The sequence below is a fragment of the Bos mutus genome, chromosome 22 (assembly GCF_027580195.1).
Source record: "Bos mutus isolate GX-2022 chromosome 22, NWIPB_WYAK_1.1, whole genome shotgun sequence".
In the NCBI taxonomy this organism is placed as follows: Eukaryota; Metazoa; Chordata; class Mammalia; order Artiodactyla; family Bovidae; genus Bos; species Bos mutus.
In genome coordinates, this window is record NC_091638.1 from 50,191,003 (window position 1) to 50,205,004 (window position 14,002).

The following is a 14,002-nucleotide window of genomic DNA, read 5'->3' on the forward strand; positions in this document are numbered from 1 at the left end:
GAGATACGGGGCTGGGCTGGCTGGAGGTCACTTGGGACCCCGCCCCCACACGCAGCCTCTTCCCGGTCCCAGGGCCACGGGGCAGGCTGAAGGCCGCGCCTTCCTCAGGCCTTGTGCCCCTGGAACGAGTCACTTCCGGGGGCGGGTGTCTGGACAAACGCCACTGCACCACAGTGGGGAGGTGATGCTACCTGGAGTGGGTTTTGTGCTGGTTTTTAAAGATGATAAGAGATAATTAAACAGAACGCGCAGCCTTCCGTGGCCCTGGCTGTTTCTTCTGCCCTCCCTCCCACCCGGGTTTGGGCACCGCTGGGCCTCCCCGTCTCCGTCTGCTTGCCTGTGGTCTCCAAAAGTTTCACTGCCATGGCCCTCCTCCCCACTACTCGGAGCCCAGCCTGCCTTTTGCGAGCGGAGACTGGACCCCGCGTTGGGAGGCCTGGCAGAGTTTGGGTGACTGGCTCTTTTTAGGCTTCTGGACCCACCATCTGGAGGAGGCCAGTGGGTGCTCCCAGGCCCCAAGAGGAGGCAGGAGGCTGGTGTGGCTTCCTCTGACCTTAGGCCACACCAGGCGGAGCCTCGACCCCAGAAGGCCTGGCCTGACCCAAGAAGGCGAGAGAGGCAGGCAGCTGTGGGGTCAGATCAGGTCTCATGCCAAAACCGCAGCCAGGAAATCGTAAGGAGCAGCAGTTGGAGAGGAGAAAGCTGCCAACGGCCACTTTATTCCCCAGCACATACCCCCAGGCCCCGGGTCCGAGCGGCATCTCAGCTGGGCGCTTGGGCCTCGCTGGAGTTGAGCCTCCGCAGCTGGCTGAGGCTGGCGAGCCGGAGTTTGAGCAGCACCTCCTCCTGGGTTCGCAGAGTGTGCGCCAGCACGCGGAGGGATTCGCTTTGCAGCACTGCGGTGGGGGATCAGATTATCAGACCTCACGCCACCCCTGGCAACACCCTGCCCTCCCAGCCCCGCACTGCCTTGGTCTCCCCACTCCCGCTGGCTCCCGGCGCCCTCCCTACCACTCAGGTAGACGGCCAGCACGGCCAGTGCCAGGCAGATGAGCACCAGCAGCGCGAGCAGCAGCAGGAAGGCCCCGCGGCTGTGTACCGGGCCGCAGCCGGTCTGGGCGCACAGTGCGGGCGGTAGGACGCCCAGCAGTTCACCCCACGGCTGCCCCTCCTCGGCCAGGTAGGGGCACAGCGGACCTGCAGGGCAAACGGGGCATCAGGAGGGCAGGCAGGGGCGCCTGCGTTCCTACCCGCTCCCTGCACCCAGACCAGCGGTACCGCCCCCCTCTCACCGCCGTTGTGTAGGTCGCTGATGGACTCCACCCGGTGCAGGCGCACCTCCTGCTCGTGGCTGGGAGCCAGCGGCGCCCGGCTCCTCGTCAGTGCCGCGGTGTCTGCGGGGGCAGCGTGGGGCTGGTTGAGCCAGCGGGTCAGGCCCCCCCGCCCCTTCCAGAGGGCGTCCGGGTGCAGCAGGGGTAGAAGGGGCCTTCGCACTCCTAAGCGCCTAAAACCAACTCAAGAACGACCTGTGATTTGCAGCCAAGAGGACCCGAGAACCACGTGGGCCTGTTTCACCCACAGGAGCAGGAAGTGCAGTTGGCTTAGCAGTTGACTTAGCTTCGTTTCCTCCCGAGGCATTCCTCTGCCTGCTCATTGCAGAGCCTGGAGGAATAAAGCCACGGCCCATGACACTCACTGCTGCGGCCTCTGCCGTCAGCCTTCCCCACGCACCCTGTACCTGGCACCTTGTTCCTGCCCCCAACAGAAGCAGCCAGCGTGGTGCCCTTCCCTCGTGGCCTCTGCTCTTCCTCCTCTAACATGTTCAGCCCGATGCTGCTAACTTCTGGGGACTCTCTTCTCACTATCACAAGGAGACTGTCTTTGTTATCCGACTGCTGCCCTTGCCTGTGAGGTCTCCCCTTCCAGGTTGCCTGAATTCAATAACTCCTAGAAAAGGATGCCTACAAAGGTTTCCCCCCAATTTCCCTGTAGTTACTAAGGATGGATTCCCAGAAATAGAATTAGCTATCATCAGGTTGTCCCCAGGGATAGTTATCCAGAGCCCCTAAAAGAGTATGACATCGCCACCATTAGGCATCTCCACTGAAAAAAAAAATTTTATATATGTAAGTGTTCACATACATATTTGCTAAGTTAGGAGATGGTGGTTCTTCCCCCCTCATCCTCTTTAAATTTTGGCCCCCTGAGATCTCCAGGACTTCCCTGGTGGCGCAGTGGATAAGAGTCCACCTGCCAGGGCAGGACACACGGGTTCAATCCCTGGTCCTGGAAGATTTCATGTGCTGCAGGGCAACTAAACCTGTGTGCCACAACCACCGAGCCCACGTCCTGCAAGTACTGAAGCCCGAGCGCCCAGAGCCTGTGCTCCTCGACAAGGGAAGTTGCTGCAGTGAGAAGCCTGCGCGCTAAAGAGTAGCCCCGGCTCACCACGACTAGAGAAGTCAGCCAAAAATAAATAAATATAAAAAGCCTCTAGAAGCCTAGCTGGAAGCTAGATAACAAATCTGGGGGCATTGGGAGAACACCTCCAGATAGAGCCAGGGGTGATGGGACTCTCTGGGTCTCTGACTTTTAGAATACTACCTCGACTTTCACATCTGCTTCAAACTGGCCTTTGACATGCTCAAAATATGTAGAACAAAAACTGACGCTGCCTGGATGGTGGTGCGTTGGGGTCATATTAAATGCCTTCTGTGCACTTGGCTGTGCTTTTTCCACACTAAATGTTGAACTTAGATTGTTTGTGACCACGAAAAACACACAGTAAATGTCATGCTTAGAAGTGCACAGTCCCACACCCAGGGCCAGGCCCCTCCCATTCAGTGTAAAATGCTGAAGCTGTGGGTGGGGCGGGGGGACTTGACCAGCTGGTCCACGTGCTGGCCAGCATTGTATGGGAAGCTGCCTGAGTCCCTATGCTCCCACTCTGAGCCTCCGTACCTCCTGCCTGAAGTAGGGCAATTAGGAGACTGGCCACCAAAGTCTATAACTAGAAGTCAGTCTGGCCAGGCCAAGGGACCCCAACCTTTAGCCAGTTGGGGCCACACAGGCCCACATGGAGGCCAGAAGCCATCACTCCCAGTCCCTGGGTCATGTGCCCAAATGCTTCCCAAGACCACCGCCGCGCCTGATCCTGTGTCTTCCCTGAAGGCAGACCTTCCCTGACCAGCCTGCCCACCCACACCCACTTGGGCCTAGAGGTGACCCTGCCCCAGCTGGGGAGCTGCCCCTAATTCCTCCCGCTGTCCTTCACAGGGGGGACAGGTATGAGGTGAGGAGACGTTCCCGGCAGGGGAGGCCCTTCCTCCACGTGTAGGGGACACGGGGCCTGATGACGCGTCAAGGAAGTGAGGTCAGTGGGCCTGGAGCCAGGTTTCTCCACAGTCCACAGGGTCACAGTACTGGGGCCTCACCCGCTCCCCGCCCAGCGATCATCTCCTACCTTCCTGGGTCTCCTCTGACATGGCAGGCGGGGGGCCGATGAGGGTGCCCAGCGCCAGGACCGGATAGAGGCAGCGGTGGCTCCGCTGAGAGCCCGGCAAAGGCCTGGCCACCTCCCAACCTCAGCTGAAAATAGACGTGAGCTCAGCACATGGGGCTATATTTAGAGGGGGCATCTCCCAGCCTTGGGAAGGAGCAGAGTGACCTACATGGCCAGGCTAGACTGTCTACCTGGTGATGGAGCCCAGGCCAGAGCACACCTCCAGCGGGGCATGGCCCTGGGAGCCCTGCCATTCACATCTGCAGGGCCCTGGTGTCCGTCCAGACAGACCTCCTCAGCCTCACCTCCAGCGATGTCCCTCCACATCTCCACCATCCGCCTCTGAAGACCTCCTCTCCTGGCAGATGTGGGACAAGCACCCACCGCTGGGTGATCTGCTGGCATCACAGGGCTGATGGACTACTGGAGCCCAGTGCCCTGAGGACAGAGACACTCCCCAAATATACACAGGTACCCCTGCTGGTCGGTCGAAGGTCATTACTTCATTTACAGGTACTAAGTTTACAGCTTTGGGTATAGGAGTGCCCCCTTTCAGACCTGTTTTCTCATCTGAAACAGGAGTAATGATGGTTTCCACCTGGCACAGTGCACACAAGAGTGGAAAATACCATGTCCGAAGCAGTCAGCCCAATGCAAAGTTTTGATCTTCCTCTCTCCACAAGGGCATTCAGATCACACAAGGCCAGAGAGGGCGCCCATCCCCTCTGGCCCTTAAGGAGAGCGAGTGCTCCAGCTCGCAACCCTCCTTGTGGACCCTGTGCCCTCTTTCCCAAGTGAGACAAAGCCAGGCAGTAGGCTCTACTTTCTAAGCATCCCAACTCCCATCACTCCACTCTGTCACACTGGCCTCCTTGATACTCCTCAAACTGGAGCTCGTTCCCACGTCAGGACCTTGGCACGGGCTGTTCCCCACTTGGAGTGCTCTTCCTTAGATGTCCTCATTGACTGGCTCCTTCTCATGTAACTCGAGTATCATCCCCCTCAGTGAGACTTTCTGCTCACGTATTTTTCCACATTTTCCCAATTTTATTTTTTCCATAGCATTTAGCCCAGGAATTGTTATCATTCTGAAATATATAGCTGACACCTGAATGACTGGAGGTACGGACTCCGAGGCTGTGCACCGGAAAATCCAAGTATAAGTTTACAGTCCACCCACCCCCCACACCTGGGTCCATGGTCTGAATCTGCAGATTCCACAAACTGGGGATCCTATCATACTGTTTATTGGGAAATAAAACCCACACCTAAATGGATTCCATACAGTTCAAACTGGGGCTGTTCAAAGGCCAAAAGTACCATGCGTGTCAATATCTGCTCAGGCCCTACAGAGTCCACTCGGTCACGTGGACCCACCTTTAATCCTCACCACAGTCTCCTTAAAAGAAACAGATGTTGACACTTCTAGGAAGTGGTCCAAGGCCACAGGGCAAGAACAAGTGAGAACAAACCTCTCCTAAAGCAACAGAATCCAAAGAAACAATAAAGGACTAAAAATAAGTGCAGGCATGCTCACTTGAGGAAAACTGTGAATGAGATACAAAAGATACAAAAAGACCAAAAACCCAACTGTCATATCTGAGGTGTGCGAGAAAAAGCAGGGCGCCACTCGTGATCACCATACACACCACAAGAGTGTGGGCAGACCAGAACCACCTAGACCACGGAGCGGACCCCATGTTCGCCCCATTTAAAGGGCCAGCTCACAAGGACCACCACACCATCCCCGGGGAGGACAAGATGAGGGACGTGTATGTGATAGACTATTTCTCAGCCAAAACCACCACCACTGAGATTATGAAACGATGTCACTGGTAGCCACAGGATGGACCTGACCAGATAATAAACAGGGGGAAGCAAGCCAGACAGAGGGAGACAATAGCACAGGCTGTCCCTTCTAAAGCAAAGGAAAAAATTCGCAAAGGAAGACATTTACAATCCGTAAGAGATGCTTAGAATGGAAAGACACAAAAAGGGTTCCAACAGAAGAAAAAGCACTGAGGAGGAATTCCACAGGAGGTTTGGCCAAAACGAGACACAGAAATGTGTGTCTGTAAAACATAATCCACAGGATTATCTCCATGCTGCCTCCAACCACACATAGAACTCTGGGCCTAAACCCTATACACAGAAAAATCTATCTGTAATGAATGATACAAAGAATTTCCTTCTTCCTTCCTTGTTCACATATGAAGAAACAGTCGGCTGAACACTGACGACAACACAGCTTGCTAAAGGACTATCCTCCAAGAGACTCCTAGTGGGACATTCCAGAAAGGGAGAAAGAGCAACGAGCACTCTTTCCCCTCAAATCCTCTGAGCTTGGAGCCAGATCACATCCCTGCAGCCTGATCAGACACTGGACCCATGTCTTCCCTGGAGTAAGGTCGACACAGCCAGGTAGGGTACCCTGTCCTGAGCCCCATCGGAAACCTCTCTGCTTGTCTCTGCCTGGGACTACAGTCCTGAGGAAGACCAAGGCATCCAGGGTCTCTGGGTTCCATCGGCAGAATAGTCACCCAGCCTCCACTCCTGGTGCTGGGGTTCCTGCCACAAACCTCCTTCCTGGGCTTCTAAGTGAACGTGAAAGCCGCTCAGTCGTGTCTGACTCCTTGTGACCCCATGGACTATACAGTCCATGGAATTCTCCAGGCCAGAATACTGGAGTGGGTAGCCTTGCCCTTCTCCACGGGATCTTCCCACCCCAGGGATCGAACCCATGTCTCCTGCATTGCAGGCAGATTCTTTACCAGCTGAGTTATCAGGGAAGCATCTTCAGAAAGGTTCTGCGGCCTTGCTATGCACTGGTCCAGAAGGGAGGGGCTGTGAGGCTTTAGGGGAAAGTAGCAGTGAGACACGGAGAAGGCAATGGCACCCCGCTCCAGTACTCTTGCCTGTAAACTCCCATGGATGGAGGAACCTGGTGGGCTGCAGTCCATGGGGTCGCTAAGAGTCAGATACAACTGAGCGACTTCACTTTCACTTTTCACTTTCACGCATTGGAGAAGGAAATGGCAACCCACTCCAGTGTTCTTGCCTGGAGAATCCCAGGGACGGGGGAGCCTGGTGGGCTGCCGTCTATGGGGTCACACACAGTCCGACACGACTGAAGTGACTTAGCAGCAGCAGCAGCAGTGAGACAACCCTTCCAGTGACTTGCCCTGAGTCTCTATTTTGCCAGAGGAGCCACAGGTGGGCATGAGAAAGTGCTGCCATCTTGTGGACACTTCCTGTAACTACAACGTGACCACCACTCCTTACTTGCACCTCGAATTCACAAGACCAGGGGCCTCTTAGACACAGCTGGCCTCACGAAATGTCCTGGGCCAGGTTTTGAAGGGACAAGTTCCCAACACAAGGGACTTTCAAGAGGCCAATTAGAACAGGTCACTTAGCCTCACAACCTTTGAGGAGACAAAAGAAAAATATCCACAAATCTGCACCCTAAGAGAGAACGCTCAGCATCCCTAACTATGGCAGGCATCCCAATCAAAACGGTGACGAGAATGCAAACCCCGGCACTCAGAATGGCCATCCTCATACAGCTGCAGGCCATCAGTGGGGAAAATACCCCGGTGGAACTGGAAATCTCCCAGTACAATTTGCAACAATGTATACTGGCAAGAACCAGTGTCATGGACAGGCACCAAATGCCAGATGAAATCAGTATGAAAGGCTAGGCCTGAGATCTGACATTGTCACATCTGGGCATATATGCGGACAAAAGCATTGTTCCAAAAGGTACATGGACCCCATGGATCACTGCAAGAGGACCTATGTAAGCCAAGACACAGAGCAACCAAAATCTTCAGTGATCGATTAAAGTTTTAACCAGTTGAGGTACATGCATACGATGGACTATTATGCAGCCATAAAAGCCCACCATGGGAATTATGAAATGATGCTGCTGTGAGCTACAGCGATGGACCTGGATGGATCACAGGCCAGGGGAAGCTTGCCAGACAGAAGGAGACAATAGCATAGGATATCCCCTCTAAAGAAAAGGAAGAAAGATTCAAAGGAAGAAATCTACAACCCAAAGAGAGACTCTTCAAATTGAAACACCCACAAAGGCTTAAAAAAAAAAAGAACAAAAACTGAAGTGCTGGGACGAATTCATCAGGAGGTCGGGCCTCAGAGACACACAGAAATCTGTGTCTGTAAAAATAATCCACCAGGATTATCTCCTTCCTGCCTCATCCACACATACACAGAATCCTGGACCTCTGCCCTATGTAAAGAAATCGGTAATATCTGTAAGATAATCCACAAGGATGTGTGCCTTCCTTCCTGTTTCATAGGAAGAAAACTGTATCTGAGACAGAAAAACCACAGGGACCTGATGGGGACCACATTCCTCGATCTTCTGCAATAAGCTCTATGGGAGTGGCAGTCAAGAGAGAATAGATACACTCCACATATGCCTAATTCCTGAAACAGTTGGCTGAACACTGACGACAACACAGCTTGCCAAAGGACTATCCTCCAAGAGACTCCTGGCGTGTCATTCCAGAAAGGGAGAAAGAGCAACAAGCACTCTTTCCCCTCAAAGCCTCTGAGCTTGGAGCCAGATCGCATCCCTGCAGCCTGATCAGACACTGGACCCATGTCTTCCCTGGGGTAAGGTCGACTCAGCCAGGTAGGGTGCCCTGTCCTGAGCTCCGTCTGAAACCTCTACTCTGCTCTGCCTGGGACCAGAGCCCTGAGTGCCATCAAGGCATCCATGGCCTTGGGTGTCTTGGGCCAAATAGTCAGCCAGCCTCCGTTTCTTCTGGTGCTGCGTTTTCCTGCTCAAACCTCCCTCCGGAATGTGAACTTCTAAGCACCTTCAGCAGGGTACTGCAGCCCCTGTTGGATTGCTTCAGACGTGTGTGTGTGTGAATTTAGGGAAAGAAGTAGTGAGATAGTGCCCTTCAGTGTATACTCAGGCACGATTCTCTTATTCACAGCCCAGCAAGCCGACTTTCCCTATTCATTCCAATCCGAAAGAAGGGCAATGGCCAAAGAATGTTCAAACTGCTGCACAACTGCACTCATTTCACTTGCTCACAAGATCATGCTCAAAATCCTCCAAGCCAGGCTTCAACCGTATGTAAACCGAGAACTTCCAGGTGTATAAGCCGGATTTAGGAAAGGAGAGGAACCAGAGATCAAATTGCCAACATCCTTTGGATGATAGAAAAAGCAAGAGAGTTCCAGAAAAACATCTACTTCTGCTTCATTGACTATGCTAAACCCTTTGTGTGAATCACAACAAACTGTGGGAAATTCTTAAAGAGAGGGGAATACCAGACCACTTTACCTGCCTCCTGGGAAGCCTGTAATGCAGGTCAAGAGGTAACAGTTAGAACTGGACATGGAACAACAGACTGGTTCCTAATTGGGAAAGGACTATGTCAAGGCTGTATATTGTCACCCTGCTTATTTAACTTATATGCAGAGTACATCATGAGAAACGCTGGGCTGGAAGAACCACACGCTGGAATCAAGATTCCAGAAAGAAATATCAATAACCTCAGATATGCAGATGATACCATCCTTATGGCAGAAAGTGAAGAGGAACTAAAGAGCCTCTGGATGAAGGTGAAAGGAGAGTGAAAAACTGGCTTAAAACTCAACATTCAAAAAACGAAGATCACGGCATCCGGTTCCATCACTTCATGGCAAATACATGGGAAAACAATGGAAACAGTAAGAGAGTTTATTTTCCTGAACCAAAATCACTGCGGACGGTAACTTCAGCCATGAAATTAAAACATGCTTGATCCTTGGAAGAAAAACTATGACAAATCTTGCCATTGTGTTAAAAAGAAGAGACATAATTTTGCCAACAAAGTTCTGTATAGAAAAGCTATGGTTTTTCCAGTATTCATATATGGATGTGAGAGTTGGACCATAAAGAAGGCTGAGCACCAAAGAACTGATGCTTTTGAACTGCGGTGTTGGAGAAGACTCTTGAGAGTCCCTTGGACTGCAAGGAGACCAAACCAATCAATCCCAAAGGAAATCAACCCTGAATATTCATTGGAAGGACAGATACTGAAGCTCCAATACTTTGGCCACCTGATGCGAAGAGCCAACTCATTGGAAAAGACCCTGATGCTGGGAAAGATAGAAGGCAGGGGGAGAAAGGGACCACAGAGGTCGAGATGGTTGGATGGCACCACCGACTCGATGGACATGAGTTTGAGCAAGCTCCAGGAGATGGTGAAGGACAGGGAAGCCTGGCGTGCTGCAGTCCATGGAGTTGTGAAGTGTCCAAAACAACTGAGAGACTGAATAGCAACGACTGGTTGCCTAAGGTGGGTATGAGATAATGCTACTGACCTGTGGACATTGCCTAAACTACAATTTTTGACCACTGCTCCTTACTGGCACCTCTAATTCACAAGGCTAGGAGGGCTTTTAATGACAGCTTCCCTTAGTAAATGTCCTGGAGCAGTTATTGCCAAAATACATTCCAAAAACAATTGACTTTAAGGAAGCCAATTACATGTGTTTTTCCCTCAAAGATTTTAAGGAGGGAAGACAAAAAACCACAATCTACCACCACAGAAGCAGCAGCTCAGTGCCCCTAATCGCAGTAGCATTGCTAATGAAAGCTCCCTGGAGAAGTCTAACCTTACTAGTCAGGAATGGCCATCCTCACACATCTACAAACAATGAATGCAGGAGAGAACCTGGAGAAAGGGAGCCCTCGATGCTGCCAGTTTGAAGGTCCACTGTCCACAGCCACTGTGGAGGACAGCCTTCACTGCCAGAAAGAAAAACCTTCAAGAGAGGCTAAGCTTAGGATCTGACATGCCCCACCCCCGGGTCTACATCCCAGGAAAACCATCATTCAGAAGCATACATATACCCCAAGGTTCAGAACACACTACCTGTAATAACATAGACCCAGAGCCAGTAAAATGTCCTGGGACGCACTAGAGCTTAAAGGTGTGGCACATTTATACAATGGACTATGACTCAGTCACAACAACCAGCCCTAAGTGACGCCCTGGAGCCTCAGTGATGGACCGTGAATGTTTATAGACCAAGAGAAGTCACTCAGAGGAACAAAACAGCATATGATGTCCCTTTTAGGCAAAATTTAAAGAGAGCTACAAAGGAACTAATTTTCAACACAAAGAAAGACTCTGAGGATTCATACGCAAAGTGTTCCAAAGGGAAAAAGTGAAGGGCCAGTGACAAATTAGGAGATCAGGAGTAATATATATATATACACACAGAAATCCATATCTGTAATGGATAATTCATGAGATTATCTTCCTCCTTCCTTCCTTCCCTATACACATAAATCTGAATCTCCAATAGATACTCCACAAAGACCTGATGTTCAGCACATGGAACTTTGCTCAACCTTCTGCAATAACAGCTATTTCAGAAGAAGCCTATAATGAATAGATATGCTGTGCTTACAATGTCATAGCTGAATCAGGCAGCTGTACCCTGAAACAAGTACATTACAAATCTACTATACTCCAACATACCATCGGCATGAAATGAAAATAAAGAAAAGAAAAGCAATGCCTAGTTTCTCCCCTCCCACCTCCCTGTCTCAGGCTGCTATCACGTCCCTGGAGCCTGAGCAGGCTTGAATTCCTTGGTTGGACTGTGCTGGGGTCAAGACAGCTAAGTAGGGTGCTCTTAGTTGAGACCCCTCTTAGACCTAGAGTGTCTGGTTTGCTTTAGCTCTAACCAGAGTCCCCAATGTACCCAGACAACGGTGGCTGGTCCCTGTGGCCTTCAGGACCCTGGTAAAGTAACCTCATCTCCGCGTCTCCTGGTGCTGGGGTTCCCCGCTCAAGCCTCCTTCAACGTGGAGCTGTGGTCCCGGTTGGGATTGGTCTGGAGGGGAGGGGGTGTGAGGCTTTAGGGGAAAGAAGTAGTGAGACACAAACCCTTGGGTGTTTGCTCAGGCACATTCCACTCCAATTCACAGCCCAGCAAGCCAACTTTCCCTAAGGCTGGTTGCCTGAGGAAACACAGGTGGGCATAAGAAAGTGCTGCCGTCTCGTGGACGTTTCCTGTAACTACAACTGGATCACTACTGCTTCCTGGAGCCTCAAATTCACAAGGCCTCAGTTCAGTTCAGTTGCTCAGTCGTGTCCGACTCTTTGCGACCCCATGAGTTACAGCACGCCAGGCCTCCCGGTGCGTCACCAACTCCCAGAGTTCACTCAAACTCATGTCCATCGAGTCAGTGATGCCATCCAGCCATCTCATCCTCTGTCGTCCCCTTTTCCTCCTGCCCCCAATCTCTCCCAGCATCAGGGTCTTTTCCAGTGAGTCAACTCTTTACATGAGGTGGCCAAAGTATTGGAGTTTCAGCTTCAGCATCAGTCCTTCCAATGAACACCCAGGACTGATCTCCTTTAGGATGGACTGGTTGGATCTCCTTGCAGTCCAAGGGACTCTCAAGAGTCTTCTCCAGCACCACAGTTCAAAAGCATCAATTCTTCGGCACTCAGCTTTCTTCACAGTCCAACTCTCACATCCATACATGACCACTGGCAAAACCATAGCCTTGACTAGACGGACCTTTGTTGGCAAAGTAATGTCTCTGCTTTTGAATATGCTATCTAGGTTGGTCATAACTTTCCTTTACAAGGCCTGGGTGGCTGCTAATGACAGCTGCCCTCAGGCAATGTTCTGGGCAGGTATTGCAGAAACAAATTCCACACACAACCAACTTTCAAGAAGTCAGTTGCCACAGGTCAGTTCTCCTTACAGCCTTGAAGGGGGGGAAAAAAACCCCAACAACCACAGGACAAGATGCTTGGCATCCCTAATTATAGGAATGCCAATCAAAACAAGGAGACATCAAATCCCACCAGTCAGAATGGCCATCCTCACAAGTCTATAAACAATAAATGTGGGACTGTGCCTGGAGGAAAGGGAATCCCCCTACACGTAGGAAGGTGGGAATGTACATTGGCAACAGCCACTCCAAATGACAGTCTCCGAACGCCTCAAAAAAACTGTCAAGAGAGCTAAGCCTAGGATCTGATATTTCCACCCCTGAGCTTCTACCCAGAGAAACCGTAATTCAAAAAGATACATGTACCCCAGCAGTTCACTGCAGCACTGCTTCCTATAGCAAAGACAGAACAGCAAAATATCCACCAAGAGGTTAAAGATTAAAACAGATGTGGTAAATGTATGCAATGGACTATTACTCAGCCATGAAAAGCCAAATGAAGTTATGCCACATGGAGGTACCTTGGAGGATCGTACACTAAGTGACAGGAGACAATCGCATATGATGTCTTCTTAGGCAAAATGTATAAAGATATACAAAGAGACTAATTTACAAAACAAAAGGACACTCTCAGAATTCAAACACAAATATAGGGTTACACACACACACAGGTGAAGGGCCTGGGATGAATTAGCAGGTCAATTAACAAATACAGAGAAATATGTATCGCTAATAGATAATCCACAAGCTAGATATTCAGCACAGGGAACTCTGCCCGTCCTTCTGCAGTAACTTCTATGGCAAAAGAACCCCCAACAGAATAGATATTCTGTACGTATAATATGTAGTAAATGAATCAGGTGGCTGCACCCTGACAACACAGAACGTTGCACATCGACAACACTCCAGCATATCATCTGTATGAAATGAAAATAAAGAAGAGCGATGTCTAGTTTCTTCCTTGCAGCCTCCATGATTTGGGCTGTTTAGTCACATCCCTGGGGCCTGAGCAGACTTCTTCAATGGCTGGTGGGTTCAAGACAGCCAGGGAGGGCGCCCTTAATTGAGCCCTCTCTTAAACCTGTAGTGGCTGGGACCAGGGTCCCCCAGTCCAGGTTGGCTCTCCTGCAGCTAAACCAACCTTAGTGCACCCAAAGGATGGTGGCCCGACCCTCTGGCCTTGAGGACCTTGGTAAAGTCACCCCACCTCCTCCATGGCTCCTGGTGCTAGGATCCCCAGCTCAAGCCTCCTTCCTGAAGGTGCAGCCTCCTAGGCACCTCAGCAGGGTGCTGTGTCCCAGGTTGAGATTATTCTGGAGGTAAAGAGTAGGGGGAGCTTTAGGGGGAGAAATAATTAGATACAAACCCTCGGGTGTTTGCTCAGCCACATTACACTCAAATTCACAGCCCGGGAAGCCAACTTTTCCTAAGGCTCTGGTTGCCCAAGGAACCAGAGGTGGGCCTGAAAAAGTGACATTTCTGTTTACTACAGTGTGACAAGCGGTGCTCACTGGCACCTCCAATTTGCAAGGTTTTGGGAGCGCTTGATGACAGCTGCCCTCAGGGAATGTCCTGGGCAGGTACTGCAGAAATAAAATGCAGAAACCAAATCCAAACACAAGTGGCTTTCAAGAGCCCAACTGCACCAGCTACATTTTCCTTACAACCTTTAAGGAGAAAAAACAAAACCAAACCACCACAGGACAGGATGGTCAGTATCCCAGTTACAGGAAAGCCAATCAAAACGACAAGCAATCAAATCCCACCAGTGAGAA

At 51.0% G+C, this 14,002-nt stretch overlaps 1 protein-coding gene across 1 annotated transcript; it reads right to left on the minus strand.

The window, feature by feature from the left end:
• Nucleotides 1–139: 139 nt before the first annotated feature.
• On the minus strand, nucleotides 140–3,713 carry LSMEM2 (leucine rich single-pass membrane protein 2). Its single transcript, XM_014477093.2, has 4 exons — nucleotides 3,464–3,713; nucleotides 1,293–1,394; nucleotides 1,012–1,197; nucleotides 140–896 (listed from the first exon to the last, which is right to left on the minus strand). Exons 1-4 carry the CDS (start codon nucleotides 3,483–3,485, stop codon nucleotides 763–765), a joined length of 444 nt encoding a protein of 147 aa, XP_014332579.2. The 5' UTR covers nucleotides 3,486–3,713; the 3' UTR covers nucleotides 140–762.
• Between the last annotated feature and the right edge of the window lie 10,289 nt (nucleotides 3,714–14,002).